Source organism: Lepidochelys kempii, chromosome 12 (assembly GCF_965140285.1).
Source record: "Lepidochelys kempii isolate rLepKem1 chromosome 12, rLepKem1.hap1, whole genome shotgun sequence".
NCBI lineage: Eukaryota > Metazoa > Chordata > Testudines > Cheloniidae > Lepidochelys > Lepidochelys kempii.
The window spans coordinates 5,819,595-5,837,550 of record NC_136391.1 but is presented as its reverse complement, the minus strand read 5'-3'; the positions used below and the strand labels follow the sequence as shown (position 1 = coordinate 5,837,550).

The following is a 17,956-nucleotide window of genomic DNA, read 5'->3' as shown; positions in this document are numbered from 1 at the left end:
CCACACTACAAACTGGAGGCCAATGTTAAATGCACTGTCACTTGTTCATCCTGAAGCTGAACACTGGTTCCGAACAAGACCAGCAAATGCTCACTGTCTTTCTGCAGGAAACTCAACTGACTGGCTAGACACATGTGGTGCAACAGTGGAAGACTCAACCATTGAAAAAGTGAAGAAGTCTCTCACCACATTCAAAAAAATTACATGAATGCACCGATGCAAATAGTCATCAAGTCATTGTGTACATTATCTTGATGTCAATGGTAAGCCAGTACATGCATTTCTAGATGTTCAAGTTATAGAAGACAGATTGGCTGCATCTGTGACAATCCACATCTTAGAAGAGTTAAATGCTTGTCAATTGGACTCCAAACAGATGACTGCTTGCGCATTTGATGGAGCTGCACACTTCTCTGGAAGACATGGTGGAGCACAAGCTTTGCTCAGAGAAAAGTGTAACCCTAGTCTCTCCTATACACACTGCAGAGGCCATCTACTCCATCTTGCGCTAGTATAAGCTGCAGACTCTTCAAAAGACATTTAAAAAGCTACAAATTTAATGTCTTCATTATATTCTTTTTTCAGCAAGAGTCCAAAAACACTGAATATCTTGGAAAATACAGAAGATACACTGGGACTGAAGTTCAAATTAGTCCAACCTGGGAAAACCCTCTGGCTTTCTCATGAGCGATCCTTGGCTGTTGTCTTAAAATTACTCCAGCCATTATTACTGGCTTTGGAAAGTATCTACCAAGATGGGATGGATCAAAGTAGCGAGGCTGGTAGATTACTTTTGCTACTACATTCAGAGAAGACTATTGCCGTTCTGTCTCATAAGTCTACTGTTGAAACCACTTGGGTCATTAAACAATACCATCTAGGCATCTGCTACAACAGTAGTAGATCTTTGCCCAGCAACAGAAGCTACATTTGGATCAGAGAGCTATCCATTGAAAAAGTACTGGAAGAAGCAAAGACTTCCATCCAGAAGCTGACAAATGAAGGCATTTATATTGAATCCTTAATTGAAGACGACAAGAAGTGTTTGTTAAGATAACTGAAAAAGTATACAGACTTGATTCTTAAAAATCTGTAACAGCAACTTCTAGATTCTACTCAACTTCTACGTAGCTTTTACAGATGCCTGTCCTATAAAACACCAACAGTTGAGTGGAGTGAGGCACGATCAGCAATGGAGCTGCCATGTGCTTGGGACAGAATAGAGAATTTGAACACAGAGTGGAATATCCTACTATGAATGAAGGAAGATTTGACTTCAACTTCTTTATCATCGCCAGTGACTCAACCCGATCTTTACACTCTGTTTCCTGGGCTGAAAGAAGCAGGAATTCATCTCTTGCTACTCCCAGTCACAACAGCTACAATTGAGCGTTCTTTTTCATCATTGAATAGAATTTTGTGTTTTGAAAGTTGCCACCTTCTGCCTGATCATGTGAATGAACTAATGAGCATATCAACTGAAGGAATGGAAGTATCTGACACACGAGAAGCCACCAAAATTGAATACATTGTATACAAGAAGTTCATTAACAGAGTTGTGCAAAATTATAACAAGAAACCAAGAAGGATGTAGACGTAGTGCTTCATAGAAGTCTTGAGTAGCCAACTTTAATGTGTGTGATGATTTTAAAATCTAATAAAATGGTCATGAAATATTTTTCAGTTTTTACTATGGTGCCATACAGTCCACCTTCACCCTCACGGTCTCACCCCTCATCGGCCCTGACCTCCCCACTGCCCCATAAATTTGAACCCCCCCCATTTCAATTCCTGGGGAAAAATACTGCTAGCATGGCAGCTCCTTGGGTTTATTTTAAACTAGAAGATCTCAATGCTCATGGAAAACTTCAAAAAGGAAGACTAAGTCAGTCTGTACTGAAGCAGATCTTGGCAGTTGTGTTAGCAGGGGAGAGACAACTGGAGAATCTTTGGAGTGGAAGCCTTTTGAATACACATCTGCCCAAGACACTGTGCAGCCGACGAGGATGCTGTCAGCAGGATCCCAGGGCAATTTCACTCACAAACTTGCAAGCCTAGAGCGGTTATGTCCATCAGGGGAGAAAGACTCAGCAAAGTCTGCTTCCAAGTGCTACTGTGGAGCAGCTCGTACTTACGTGATGAAGTCCAGGAAACTCGCCAATGGCTCATACGCGTGGTTCCTCATGTGACGAAACTCCACCACCATCTTCTCCTTCAGCTTGTCATCTATGACGGACACAGTAAGGGGGGAGGCTTCGTTGGCCAGGAAGTTCCCATAATCCGTGCTCTGGAGGTGCAGCTTCAAATCTGAAAAGCAGAAACCACTATTCAGGAAATTTTTGTTTTGAACTATTATGGAAAGGAAAAGCTCCAGCAAACACTGTGCTTTGATCTGAGCATTCCCCCCTTACACTGGCACACAGTGACACCTGCTGCTCAGAGAGACACCTCTGCTTTTGTATTTTGTAATTCAGCTCATTGTAATTCCTGCCAAGTGCAAATCCAAACCCAGGAAGAGACCAGCCATTTATCTTAGTCCCAACTTTGTTTTCCTCAAGCAATGCCCTCCTCCTCTACCCTAGAAAAAAATTCAGATGTCTCAAGCATGTTTGTCCTCTCTCTCCTTAACCATTTAAATTTGCACCCCCATGTTTACAGTCCTGCATGCTGGTGATCTGCCTGAGTTTGAGGGCTACTCTCATTCTTAGAGCTGTGTCAACAAGCACATCCGACATCTGAAAACCAAGGGCTTTATTGTGCCCAGCAGTGCTTTGGTGTGACGAAGTGGGACTCTTCTTAATGTTTCCTCTGAATAGTATGGGGGTGCCTCAGTTTCCCCTGGGCAGTTCTTGGGTATCTGGGTGGTGGGGTAAGGGTGTATGATCATTGCAGAGCCCTAGAGGGCCGGTGTGTGCAGGAGTCTGGACACAGAGAATGGCCGACACCCTGTTTCCTGGCAGCTGATGGCCTGGGCCCTTCCCCCCCTGCAAGGTGAGAGCTAAAGGGTTGGAGAACAAAGGAATCAGGTGACCACCTGGCCCGGGAAAGGAACAAAGCCCAGAGGAGGAGGGGCTGGAGGGAGTTTCAGTTTGGGGCTGGCTGGGACATGGAGTGAAGTGCAGACGTGGTTGTCTGGCTCACTGCCCCCCAAAATGGACCCAGCTGAGGGGTCCCGTTCTCTGCACCTGCAAGCTCTGTTTTAGACCATGTTCCTGTCGTCTAATAAACCTTCTGTTTTACTGGCTGGCTGAGAGTCATGTCTGACTGCGGAGTTGGGGTGCAGGACCCTCTGGCTTCCCCAGGAGCCCCACCTGAGTGGACTCGCTGGGGGGAAGCGCACGGAGGGGCAGAGGATGCTGAATGCTCCGAGGTCAGACCCAGGAAGGTGGAAGCTGTGTGAGCTGTGTGTCCTGAAGACAGGCTGCTCACAAAAAAGGCGACTACCCCAGAGTCCTGACTGGCTTCATGGGGAGCAGTTCCAGAGCATCGCCCAGGGACTCCGTGACATTTGGTCTCAGGCTTCATTGCAGGCCCTGCCTCAGTGAGCTTTTAGCAGGGAGAAGTAGTCAGGATCTCATGTGGCTTAGAAACAGTTATGATGAAAAATCATAGAATAACAGAGTTGGAAGGGACCTCTGGAGGCCATCTAGTCCAACCCCCTGCCCAGAGCAGGACCAATCCCAACTAAATCATCCCAGCCAGGGCTTTGTCAAGCCTGACCTTAAAAACTTCTAAGGAAGGGGATTCCACCACCTCCCTAGGTAACGCATTCCAGTGTTTCACCACCCTCCGAGTGAAAAAGTTTTTCCTAATATCCAACCTAAACCTCCCCCACTGCAACTTGAGACCATTACTCCTTGTCCTGTCATCTGCTATCACTGAGAATAATCTAGATCCATCCTCTTTGGATGCACCTTTCAGGTAGTTGAAAGCAGCTATCAAATCCCCCCTCATTCTTCTCTTCCGCAGACTAAACAATCCCAGTTCCCTCAGCCTCTCCTCATAACTCATGTGTTCCAGTCCCCTAATCATTTTTGTTGCCCTTCGCTGGACTCTCTCCAATTTTTCCATATCCTTCTTGTAGTGTGGGGCCCAAAACTGGACACAGTACTCCAGATGAGGCCTCACCGATGTCGAATAGAGGGGAACGATCACGTCCCTCGATCTGCTGGCAGTGCCCCTACTTATACATCCCAAAATACCATTGGCCTTCTTGGCAACAAGGGCACACTGTTGACTCATATCCAGCTTCTCGTCCACTGTCACCCCTAGGTCCTTTTCTGCAGAACTGCTGCCTAGCCATTCGGTCCCTAGTCTGTAGCGGTGCATTGGATTCTTCCGTCTTAAGTGCAGGACTCTGCACTTGTCCTTGTTGAACCTCAGATTTCTTTTGGCTGAATTCTCTAATTTGTCTAGTGCCCTCTGTACCCTATCCCTGCCCTCCAGCGTATCTACCTCTCCTCCCAGTTTAGTGTCATCTGCAAACTTGCTGAGGGTGCAATCCACACCATCCTCCAGATCATTAATGAAGATATTGAACAAAACCGGCCCAAGGACCAACCCTTGGTGCACTCCACTTGATACTGGCTGCCAACTAGACATGGAGCCATTGATCACTACCCGTTGAGCCCGACAATCCAGCCAGCTTTCTATCCACCTTATCATCCATTCATCCAGCCCATACTTCTTTAACTTGCTGGCAAGAATACTGTTGGAGACCATGTCAAATGCTTTGCTAAAGTCAAGGAACAACATGTCCACTGCTTTCCCCTCATCCACAGAACCAGTTGTCTCGTCACAGAAGGCAATTAGATTAGTCAGCCATGACTTGCCCTTGGTGAATCCATGCTGACTGTTCCTGATCACTTTCCTCTCCTCTAAGTGCTTCAGAATTGATTCCTTGAGGATCTGCTCCATGATTTTTCCAGGGACTGAGGTGAGGCTGACTGGCCTGTAGTTCCCAGGATCCTCCTTCTTCCCTTTTTTAAAGATGGGCACTACATTAGCCTTTTTCCAGTCGTCTGGGACCTCCCCCGATTGCCATGAGTTTTCAAAGATAATGGCCAATGGCTCTGCAATCACATCCGCCAACTCCTTTAGCACTCTTGGATGCAGCGCATCCGGCCCCATGGACTTGTGCTCGTCCAACTTTTCTAAATAGTCCCGAACCACTTTTCTCTCCACAGAGGGCTGGTCACCTCCTCCCCATGCTGTGCTGCCCAGTGCAATAGTCTGGGAGCTGACCTTGTTCATGAAGACAGAGGCAAAAAAAAGCACTGAATACATTAGCTTTTCCCACATCCTCTGTCACTAGGTTGCCTCCCTCATTCAGTAAGGGGCCCACACTTCCCTTGACTTTCTTCTTGTTGCTAACATACCTGAAGAAACCCTTCTTGTTACTCTTAACATCTCTTGCTAGCTGCAACTCCAGGCATGATTTGGCCTTCATGATTACACCACTGCATGCCCGAGCAATATTTTTTTTTTACTCTTCTCTGGTCATTTGTCCAATCTTCCACTTCTTGTAAGCTTCTTTTGTGTGTTCAAGATCAGCAAGGATTTCACTGTTAAGCCAAGCTGGTTGTCTGCCATATTTACTATTCTTTCTACACATCGGGATGGTTTGTCCCTGTAACCTCAATAAGGATTCTTTACAATACAGCCAGCTCTCCTGGACTCCTTTCCCCCTCATGTTATTCTCCCAGGGGATCCTGCCCATCAGTTCCCTGCTCTCCTTTCTTCCCTGTGTCAGGATCCTAAACTCTACCATCTCATGGTCACTGCCTCCCAGGTTCCCATCCACTTTTGCTTCCCCTACTAATTCTTCCCGGTTTGTGAGCAGCAGGTCAAGAGCAGCTCTGCCCCTAGTTGGTTCCTCCAGCACTTGCACCAGGAAATTGTCCCCTACCCTTTCGAAAAACTTCCTGGATTGTCTGTGCCCCGCTATATTGCTCTCCCAGCAGCTATCAGGGTGATTGAAGTCTCCCATGAGAACCAGGGCCTGCGATCTAGTAACTTCCATTAGTTGCCGAAAGAAAGCCTCGTCCACCTCATCCCCCTGATCCGGTGGTCTATAGCAGACTCCACCACCATTATGTGATAATACATAAATAATAAAGGACAATTCACATACCAGTAGCTCGTTTGGGGAATGCTAATTGCTAATTTGCCTCCTGAACCCAAGGTCTAAGCATCACTACTCTAGCCCCTCTGGAGCCTTTCCCTCCTGCGGTAAAGCACTTTCACACTCACATGTGCGCCAGGGAAGTGGCTTCTCTGACCCCCAACAACCCAAGCTCCCACCAGCCACTCTCCTTCAAGACTGCTTTATTGGCAGTGACACATGGAGTGGAAAAGGAGCCAGAGATCCCCCATTTTTGGTGCCCTCTGGCTGGATACCAATCCAGAAGATGAGTTAAGGAAGGGGCAACTGGAACAACTCTGAGATTAGCTTGCCCCCGTGTTACACCTCCGATCAACCCAACATGCTAGCTACGGATAGAAGGTGAAGGGCTTTGGGGAGCACCACACTGAGCGTGTTACAAGAACGGAACCACCCTCAGTCAAGGTTCATGAACTCCAGAACCGCAGGGACAGAGAAGCAGCACATAAGTACATGAATAAAGGGGAAGCTTAACCCTTCCACTGCCCCTCAGACGTAGAGAGCCCTCAGTGTGCAATGCCACAGGATGCTATAGACCCCAGCGATGGGAAAATTAGTCACCCCAGGCTCTCTAGACAATAACAGGATTCAGCACTCCAGTAAAAAGGAAGCACTGAGAGGACCACAAAGCAGTAGGACATTCTCCAGACAGATGCCCTCCAGGGCACCTACTTCTGGGAAGTGACTGACTTCATTCTTTTGTTAGAACTTGAATGCATCATGTTCATTCACTGCACAGTCAGGCCTTTGTGTTTGTATCAACACTTGCTAGAGAGACAAGGTGGGTGAGGTAATATCTATTATTGGACCAACTTCTGTTGGTGAAAGAGACAAGCTACTGAGCTTATGCAGAGCTCTTCTTCAGGTCATTTGCTAGTTCATTAGCCCCACTGTCAGATGGGGGCATGTAACGACTAATTGCCTTTCAGAACCAACCCACAGCCAGCAGCACTCTGTTCACTAGCCAGTTATGGGTTCTCTGCACTTGGGGGTAAGTGATGGGGTAGGCCAACTACCAGGGACTGAGGGTGAAGATACCTTTACAGGGTGATGGACTGAGTAGGTCTACACTGCAATAAGAAACCCCCTGGCGGGGTCTCAGAGTCCAGGCTTCAGCCCAACTCCAAAATGGCTACACTGCCATTTTTAGCCCCACAGCCCAAGACCCACAAGCCCAAGTCAGCTGACCAGGCTCCGAGACTCAGTACCGCAGGATTTTATTGCGGTTGACATATCCTAAAGATCTGGGCACACTCCACTTTAAGAAGGCACACTTCTGGCTCACATTTCCCACCAACTGGGTCACTGAAACGGAGGGACACCAGAGAAGTGTAGTCACTTATTTTTTCAGTTCACCTTTGACAATGCTGTGTGCAACAGAGTCCATTTCTGCCCTGTTTACACGGGTCTTTCACACAGAAAGAAGGGAGAGGGATGTAGGGGAAGCTGTAATGCTATGGTGACCAGGCGTCCCATTTTAGCCAGGACAGGGCCTTTTTTAAGCCCTGTTCCAATTGCCCTGACTTTTTTGGCAAAAGCAGGCATGTGTCCTATTTGCTCTCACCAACTAACCCTTATCCAACCTCCTGCCCTCAGCCCCCTCCCACGCTCTGTACCCCCTTCTGCACCCCAATCCCCTGCCCCGAGCCCCCTCCCGCACTCTGTACCCCCTTCTGCACCCCAACCCCCCACCCTGAGCCCCAGCCCATACTCCACACCCCCAACCCTGCCCTGAGCCCCCTCCTGCACCCCAATCACCTGCCTTGAGCCCCTGAGCCCCCTGCTACACCCCACACCTCTCCTGCACCCCAACCCCTCGCCCTAAGCATCTTCCTACACACCGCACCCCCCACACACCCCGCACTCCCTCCCACACCCCAACTCCCTGCCCCCAGCCGTACATTCATGGCCCTGCATGCAATTTCCCCACCCTCGGGCCAAAAAGATGTGGCCCTCAGGCCAAAAAGTTTGCCTACCCCTGCACTAGAGCAGCATTGGAACTAGACTACAAGGAAATTTAGAATGAGCCAACACTCCACAAAATGCAACTTAAAATGCAGCTTGATGGTTTAGTTTGTTTTTTAAATTGCCCAACTCTTATCATACGCTGTTTGCTGCATGCATACATTGTCAAGGCTGATTCCCCACCCTGGCACTTCGAGTGCGGAAGGTGGGGGCCCGCAAGGACTCTAAAAAATTAATATGGCCACTCCAGGCTTGTATTAAACTCCCACGGTTGCAGCTCTTCTCTGACCTTGGTTTGGTAGCTGCTGCCACCACCCAAGTGCAGAACCCCTTTGAGAGCCCAGGAAGGCGCATTTGGGAATTCCTTCCTGTGGGGTACCCTCAAGCCTTTCACCCCCCCTCTCCGGGGAAGAGCTGAGAAAGAAAGGGGGAGAGGGGGGGAAGAAAATCAGCTGTTGCCACCAGCTAATTAAACAACGTGCACAAACCTCTTAGACACACAAATCCAAACCTGTTCTTTAAAAAAGTAAATTTTATTAATAGAAAAGACAGAAAATACATCTGGGAACTTAGGCTTCTGCTAGATTTTAAACAACACAACTACAAGGATTAAGCATCAAGAATAGCTTTCTGGAGGTCCAGTTTAAAGGTTACAAGCAAAACAAAAGCACCTGGGGTTAACACAGAGGAATCCACAAGCCATAACAAAATAAAAGGGATAAACCTAATCGCATCTTCCTAGACATTCCCTGATCTACTTACATAGCTGGGGGTTTAGAGGAGTAGTTTCTAGGTATGATACTGATGATTTTTCATACCTGGCCCAAACTTCTCACAGCATAACTGCTCCCTGTCTGCCTCTCCCTGAGGAGAGACGGACAGATAAAAGGGGAGCCTTGTTTCAATTTTAAAAAGTTCTAGCCATCCCATTGGCTCTTTTGGCCAGGTGACCACTCACTTCTTTTTAACTGTGCATAGCAGGGAGACTTTTTAACCCTTTACAGGTACAGCAATTAGAGAACAGCTACTAAGAGGGATTTTATAGCTACTGGCTGGCTGCGTGTCCATAAAAGGGAGCTCTTCCCCCCCCCCCCCCCCCCCCCGGACCTCCTTTCATTTATCACACACATTAATTGGACTCAGGTTGTAAATGCATCAACTGACTCATTCTACAAATAAGGTTCTTGTACATCTTGGAACCATTTTGGATAAAATGCACTAAATTATAGCCAAGTAGCAGCTCAGGTATATAGCTAAGGTTGAGAAGTTTACTGTTTAAAAGTCAACTGTTTTAAAAGCCACACGCTGACTCAGACGGTCTTAAAATTTACTGTGCCACATGGGGGCATGGGGTAAGGTTAGTGGTCCAAATTTGGAACCATGTGAGCATGGGGGTTCCAAAATACAGCCTTCCCTCCCCAGAAAAAGAAAATCAGACACTTATAAGAACCAGGTGACTTTGTAACAGTTTTGCCCACACCTGGGGCTCAAACTGCAGCTTTGATCCTCCTCAAACTGATCTCCCCCACTCAGGATTATCTCAGCCAGTGCACTGTACCCACTGTCGCTTTGGGGAACCAATATTGAAAAAAAGTTACTCAAGGTAAATTTTTCCGATTCTTAACTTTGGGGACAGAGCTCGGGAAAATGGAGGGTTGGAGCAGTGCAGTGACTGAGTGATACCTTTCACTAGTAAGGGTCGTCAGCTGGGCCAGATCTAAGCTACAGACCTATACTGGTATAACTACAGTGCTCAGCGACATAGTTACACCAAGCTAAGCCACAGTTTAGATGGCGCTCCATCGGCGGGAGAGCTTCTCCCATCGACAGAGCTGCTGCCTCTCCCATTGGCATAGCCGAATCTTCAGAAAAGCTCTACAGCGGCACTGCTGTATGTGAAGACAAGCCCCCAGGGCTGTGCCAGAGCACAGCCCACGTGCCATCCAGCCACTGTTTTGAAAATCCAGTCTGATGGCTGGTCGCTGATGAAGAACTGGGTTTCCAATTGTATTTTTCTATGCTCCCTCAGCCAATAAGGGATCAAAGGGACCTTCAGGAGCTCAGAAGTGCTGACAGAGCAAAACCAGCTGGTCATTTTCCCTTCAAAGTGACATCCTGTGGGAAGGGGAAGTGAGTGGTAGTGGCTAAGGACACAGATGGCTCCATCTCTCCTATGCATACCGCCACTGCCCAAGGCTAGGGAAGGAACCTAGACCTCTCCTTCCCCATCTGCTTCCAGTAGTGGGGAAGGGAAACCATGCTCACACTACCCCCAGTGCTGTTGCTTCCAGGTGAAGGAGGAGGTCAGAGCAGTGCAGGGGAGTGTGGGGAGAAAAGGGGGCGAGGGGGTCAGCTGTCTCCCCTTAAAACATGCCCCTGCTGACTCCATGTCAGTCCCTGCCCTGTTTCTGCACCCTCTGCCAGGCACCTTGACCTGCAAGTCTCTCACCAATGCCTGTGCCCTCCTTTGCGGGCAGGAAGGGCTGGGGTGTCCTGGATTGGCAGAGAGACATGGACGATGCTGGGGCACTGATGGGCTGACATGCAGCCAGTTCGTGCTATGGCTGGTTCTCTCATTGCCAAGGAGCTCCAGGCTGTGGAGAGCAGGAGATGGACTATTGAATATGGAGGTGCTGAGATTTATTTTTAAAAACCAAGGAAATTAACTGCCCAAAAAGCTTCATTAATGCAGGGGTGCGGTTGCCTGGTAGGGCCTTGCATGCTTCCAGAACGCAGATTTCCGCTATGCGCAACCATCTGAAAACCAGCGAATGAAGAGTTAAGGCAACACCATCCCCACAACACAGTAGCTCTGCCCCAACACACCAACACCACACATGCTAGTGCTTTGCCCTCACTGCTGCCACGGAACACGTTGGGGACAAGGCACACGAGCACCAGTGATCCTCTGACAACCTAGAGAACTCAGCATGGAAACAATGTACATCTACCAAGGTGATATATGCCATCATGTGCCAGCAATGCCCCTCTCACATGAACACTGGCCAAACCAGAAAGTCTCCATTTGTCAACTGTTTGAAATGGGCCACCTTGTTTACATTGGCCTCATTAGCACTAAAAAAGTGGTTTCCACCCCTTCTTGTCAACAGTTGACAAAAAGCCCTCTTCCACCTTAATTGAATTGGCTAGTTAGCAATGACACCCCTCCCCCCCAACCTGGTAAGGCAACTCCCATCTTTTCATATGCTGTGTATTTATACCTCCCTACTGAAGTGGAGCATACATGCATCTGACGAAGTGGGTTTTAGCCCATAAAAGCTTATGCCCAAATAAATTTGTTAGTCTCTAAGGTGCCACAAGGACTCCTCATTGTTATGCATACTTAGTCCGTCATCATATCACAGCAAGAGGTTGGGCCAACCTGCTCCAGCTAACCCCTCCACTACTCAATACAGCTACACCTGACACAGCTGGAGTGCATGCAGATAAGTGCTGCAATGCAAATATGGAGCAAAAAAAAAACCAAACCAAACAATGGCACATTCTCAGTCATTCTTCACAGCTACTTACTGTACCTGCCCGTACTAAGCCTCTCTCAGTGACTACTGCCAGCTCCAGGGTGGCAGAGTTAATATTGCATTGAGGAATGGGGTGTATCTTAACTACTTCCTGGTTCAGAGGTTTGAGTGTTGCTGAACTCAGTGTTCCAGACACTGAAAACCGGCCGCCCCGCAAGGGCTCACGCCCCTGTGACAGACTCCACTGGAAGGCATCAACAGCATCTGTACTCAGTAGTGCCCTGGGGCACTGCTTAGTGAGGACAGATGCACCACTGAGGGGATTACAATGACAGGCTACTTCCCCCCCCCTTTCGACTAGAGTTGGTGGTGCTGCCACCCAGCACCACCCATGCTCCCCGTGCCCTCGCAGAGCACAAGCATTTGACTCAACACCCATACCAAAGCCAGGAAACACTGAGTTGGGGTGACATTTCCCACACAACCCAGCCTTAACTCTGCCCACCGGGGATGGCAACAGGAACTTGGAATATCACAGTTCACCTCTCCCCAACGCAGTCTGCCACCGTCCAGGCCCATCACAACTCCCAGTCAGCCCTCCTATTCACCACAGCCCACAGAAACATGCCGTGGGCTGGGCAACACCTGCTGCTGGCTGGCAGAGGCTGAGGGAGGGGTAAAGGTATTGTGATGCCCGAGGGACTCCCCAGGACAGGGAGCACAGAGGCAGAATTAAGGCCGTGTGGGAGGGGGTCACCTTAGCTTGGCAGGCCCTGGCTTGCCAGTATTTGAGCTCTGGGATTTGCATCTCTCAAACTGGATAGGCAAAAGGACGGGGCAGTGCTGAGCACCAGCAACCCAAACAACGTTTCCGCCTGCAACTTTCCCTCTTTTGTGAGCAAGGGGTAATGAAGAGGCGTGAGTGGGAAGCAATGGTGGGAGGAAATCTTTGCATATGGAATAAGCAGAGAAATGCTGCTTAAAATAAGATTTCGCCAGTTGCCTTGGTTTTATAGACGGTTCTCCACTGGGCTTTAGGGTCATTAGATCACTCAAACTGCAACACAGATTATACTGTGTACCTCACCTCTCCAAAAGAGCAGCTCTAAGCAAGGCAATTTCTTTTGTTGGCAACTGATTTCTAGGAGGGTTGGAGAATTTCTGGGGTTCTCCCTGAAGAAATTCCTTCTCTACAAGCTCAGTGCAGCACAGCAGAAGGCAGTCCAGTACTTCAGTGACCGTGCTTTGCAATCATGCCACATGTTTTTAGTTCTAGAGCAGCCAAAACTGGGCATGCTGAGAGAGCACCGTACATCGTTGCTCCAGGCAAAATCTGTAAGCAGCAGCTTTTAGTAGCCCTGAAGGGAATCCTCTGACGAAACAGAGGCTGGCAGCAGATTCAAGCGCCCTTATCTGTGACGAGGTCCCCAAAGGGACACAACATCTGTCCAATATGGTTGGTTTGAGCACATAGGAGAACGGGGCAGAGCCAGATAAGTAGTACATGAGTGCCACCGTGTGTTGGACACAAGAACTTGCACTTTTCTGGTGAGAAGGGCAGAGAGCAGGGATATTAACCCTGTGCACCTGCACGCGACACACAAGTCTACGTAGGGCAGGGGATACTCAGGAGGAGAAGACAATGATCCGTTGCCTACTTTAGAAGGCTGGGCACTATGGGATCAACAGCCCACACATCCCGTCTGAATGTGCTAGAGGGCACAGCATTTGAAACAATCCCAGCAGCAGAAACTAAGTCCCCCACCTCCTTTCACCATCTCACTAACAGCAGTGAACTAAAGCCAAAACAAATTTCCAATGCCATCACCAAGGAGCCCGCAGATCAGGCGGCCTGTTCACCACTCTGACAACACATTCTGTTCTGAAATTTTGACAAAGTGATTGAGTAGAACGCCAGAGGGCTCCAGGTACGACAAACATGGCACTGCCTAGCCACTGATTCCTCAGTTTGTATCTGTGCAATTGATTTTTTCTTTCCGAAGTGCAGAACTTTGCACTTGTCTCTATGAAATTCACCTTGCTGATTTCAGACCAATTCTCCAGTTTGTCAAGGTCCTTTTGAATTCTATTTTTATCCTCCAAAGTGTTTGGAACATCTCCCAACTTGGCGTTACCTGCAAGTTTTATAAGTCTACTCTCCACTCCAAGTCATTAATAAAAGTTTTGACTAGTACCAGACCCAAGCCAGACCCTTGAAGAATCCCATCAGATAGGTCCTCCCAGTATGACAGCAAACCATTGATACTTCGTTTTTGACAAATCCATTCTGGCTATTATTTATTACCCCATTATCCTCTCTGTGCTTACAAACAGATTGTTTAATTATTTGTTCCAGTATCTGAGTATTAAAGTTTAGCTGACAGTCCATAATTCCCCAGGTCCTGTGTTCCCCTTTTTAAAGCTAGGTGCTATGTTTGCCCTTCTCCAGTTCTCCAGGACCTTACCTGTCTGTCGTCCAGGAGTTCCCGAATATCGTCACTAATGGTTCCAAGATTGATTCAGCTGGTTCCTTAAGTACTCTAAGGTGAATTTCATCAGGCCCTGATGACTTTAATATGTCTAACTTATCTAAATATTCTTTAACCTATTCTTTCCCTATTTTAGCTTGTGTTCCTTCCCCCTGTGGTTAATGTTAAGTATCTGGTCACTATTAAGCTTTATTAAAGACTGAAGCAAAACAGGCACTAAACACCTTGATGTAATCTGTTATTAGCTCTTTCCCTGATAGACAAAGGAAAGTGTAGGTCCATTGCTTTTCTCTTGTTCCTAATCAGGGTGGATAAAAAAAATCCATTTTTTTTAAAATAAAAAATGGATTTTTTTCCTCAAAAAGCATTTTATAAAAAAAATCCAATCTAAAGATAAAGATACATTATAGCTCAAAGATATCTCATCATGGAATAGGGATTATAAATTCTAATTCTAGAGTATGAGACGATATATTCATGTAACGTTTAAGAAAAGTTTTGTAAATGAATTCCAATAGTTCATGGATTAGGGGCCCAATCTTATGGAGGCTTCTGTATAGATTATTTAGGCTAATCTTTCTATCTACGCAATGGGATTCAGTCCCCAGACTAGAAGATACCATCAGAGACGCTTAGTTTTGCAGTTCTCAAACTGTAGATGTGTGTCTCCAGACATATTTTTGCTGTTAACAAGCATGTTGTTTTTAAAATAAATATATAGAGGTGAGAAACAACAGACCTCAACCCTATTGTCCCTCTGCAAATTTGTGTACACAGAGTCAATCCTTTACCTCTCTCTAAAAGTGCAAAGTTTAGTTTGAACGAATAGAAGATTGTTGGGGGTGGAACAGATCTGGACAAGGAGAAGAAGTCTGGAGATAAATGTGAGAAGGGAGGGACACGCAGTAGAAACAAAAGTGAAACTGTTTGAGCAGCATATTCCAGAAGTCTTAAGGTCTTTCTGAGTGTAGCCTTCATTGATTTGAGATCTACCATACCATTCTCTCACTAGAGGGGAAAACCTATAACGGCAGCAGGCCGTAAAAGAGACCCAGTTTGGGAATAAGAACCATTCAAGAAATATATGTTTGCTGATGACGTTTTAAAGTCACACCAATAGACTGATGGAAGTCACTTAAGCACTTGGATTCAGAGACTGCTGAAGTGATAATCTCACTTTTAACAGCAGTAGCTTCTTCTGCTGGTGTAGAAAGAATATTTTCTTCCTTTGGACTCATTCATTCCAAATTGAGAAATCGTTTGGGACCTGAAAAAGCAGGTACGCTTGGTTTTCTTTTCCAGATTATGAACAAAAAATGAAGGTGAAGACGACCGAGTTAGCTGCAGAAGCCAGTATTTTAAGTTTCTCATGTTGACCTGGCTGGCATAGGCAATTTAATTTGGGGGGGGGGGGGGGTTAATATTTCATTTAAAATTGTTTTTAACTAAAATAGTTAACAAAAACAAACCTGAGTTTAAAAAACTTGAATGTTTAAATTCAAAAATTCACATGCTTGTTTTGTTAAAATATTGTATGTTTGCTCTTGAAGAAAAAAAATCCAGAACACATAACATTGTTGTTTTAGTTAACTAAAACAATTTAAATGTCTGTCTGGTGATGTTCTCCTCCTAATACAGCATGACAAGAAAATCCTCCAAATATTAATGATTAACCTGTTGAATTGGATATATTTATGAAGTCATGGGAGGTGAACTATCTGCTTCAATTGCCTTTGGTAAATGAAGTAACCAAACGATCATTCGTTTTCTGATATGGCTGTAAAACTAATCTGAAAAGTTTTCAAAATAAATCACTTTAAAAATGTATAGCATACCTTCTAAAAATGAAACCTACATAATCTTCAAAACTCAGAGATAGATGTATTAAGGTTATAACAACCAACAAGAATGCACTTTTATGTAGAAATCCATGATTAAATAGAGTCTTCCTGACTAGTGATTTAAATCAGTGATTTAAATCAAATGCACCCTGTCCCTAATGTATTTATAGAATCTCTTATTACCTTTTATGTCCCTTGCTCGGTATAACATTTTTGCCTCAGTCTGATTTTGTCCCTACATGCTTACATTAGTTTTTTGTACTCCTCCTTAGCAATTTATCCCTGTTTCTACTTTTTGTAGGATTCCTTGTAGAAGTCAAAGGCTAATAATGGATTAAAGTCATTGAGGAGGAGAGAGAGGCAGCCAGGGATGAGTAGAAAGAAGATCATAACCAGGTAGTGCTTGGAAAACCAGAGAGCTGGAATTTGCCAGGGTCACTAGCCTAGTGGATGTGGGGGGAAAGCAGCAGATGTGACATATTTTGATTTTATTTATGCTTTTGACAGTCCCACATCACATTCTCATAAGCAAAACTAAGGAAATGTGGTCTAGAAGAAATTACTACAGGGCAGGTGTACAACTGGTTGAAAGATTGTACTAAAGGAGTAGTTATCAATGCCTTGCTGTTATTCTGCGAGGGTGAACCCGTGGGATCCTGCAGGGGGTCAGCCCCAGGTCTGGTATATTCAGCATTTTTATTAAGAACTTGGATAAGGTAATGGAGAGTGTGTTTATAAAATTTGCAGACTAAACCAAGCTAGGCAGGACTGCAAGCAATTTGGAGGACAGGATTAGAATTCAAAATGACCTTGACAAAGTTGAGAATTGGTCTGAAATCAACAAGATAAATTCAATAAAGAGAAACAAAGTTCAAAATACACCACTTAGGAAGGGAAAAAAGCAAACTATGCATTTTGCACAACTACAGATGGGGAACAACTAGCTAGGCAGTAGCACTGCTGAAAAGGATCTGGGGGTTACAGTGGGTCACACACTGAATAGGAATCAGCAATGTGATGCAATTGTGAAAAGGCTAATATTCTGGGGTAGATTAACAGGAGCACTGCATGTTAGGAAAATTCCCTTTTGTGTGTACTCTACTTGACACTCATGAGGCCTCAGCTGGAGTAGTGTGTCCAATTCTGGGCACCACACTTTAGGAAAGATAAGGACAAATTGGAGAGAGCAACCAAAACGAGAAAAGGGTTAGAAAACCCTGCAGAAAGATTAAAAAACTAGGTATGTTTCATCTTGAGATAAGGCGACTGAGGGGGAACCTGATAAGAATTTTCAATTATGTTAAGGGCTGTTATAAAGGACGGAGATCAATTGTTCTCCATTTCCACTGAAGGAAGCAGAAATGGGTTTAATCTGCAGCAAGGGAGATTTAGGTTAGGAAGTTTTTCTAATATCTAACTCTAAGGGAGGCTGTGGAAACCCATCATTGGAGGTTTTTAAGAACAGTTTGAACAAACACCAGTTACGGATGGTCCAGGTTTACTTGGTCCTGCCTCAGCGCAGGGGTCCGGCATGGACTTCAAGGTCCGTCCAGCCCTACATTGGTATGATTCTATGATTAGTCAGTATGGAGGGAAGCACCACTCCAATTTAAAGAGCTTGGCTGAGCAATAGCTAAGTGGGAACAGATGGATAAAAAGCTACAAATACAGGCTGAATGTAAACACTAAAGAAGAGAAGAATTGTGTGTGATTCACAGGAATTAGGATAAAGAAGGAACAATTTAGGCCAAGCATCAGGAAGCATTACCTAACAGCAAGGTGAATCCGGCTGTGGAGTCATTCCCGAAACAGGCCAAAAGCACTATTTACTTGGGACTTAAAACCTGACCCACTACCAGAATATTGAAGCAGATATCGCAGAACTAGTCCTGAAGCTGGCCAAATGTGAAAGACACAATTAGCTCTACTAAGATATTCTCAACGTTATAAACACACTATGATGGATCCCACATGCCTGTTACAGGCAGATCTTGTAACAGCCTCTGATTCAGCACACCT

General features: G+C 46.0%; 1 protein-coding gene across 2 annotated transcripts in view; it reads right to left on the bottom strand.

The window, feature by feature from the left end:
* The window catches only part of ATP6V0D1 (ATPase H+ transporting V0 subunit d1), an 82,971-nt gene that overhangs the window by 47,631 nt on the left and 17,384 nt on the right, over nucleotides 1–17,956 (bottom strand). For both annotated transcript variants that reach the window (XM_073307282.2, XM_073307281.2), the window contains exon 2: nucleotides 2,136–2,307. In XM_073307282.2, coding sequence (XP_073163383.2) covers nucleotides 2,136–2,307 — 172 coding nt within the window. The remainder of the gene's footprint in view (nucleotides 1–2,135; nucleotides 2,308–17,956) is intronic.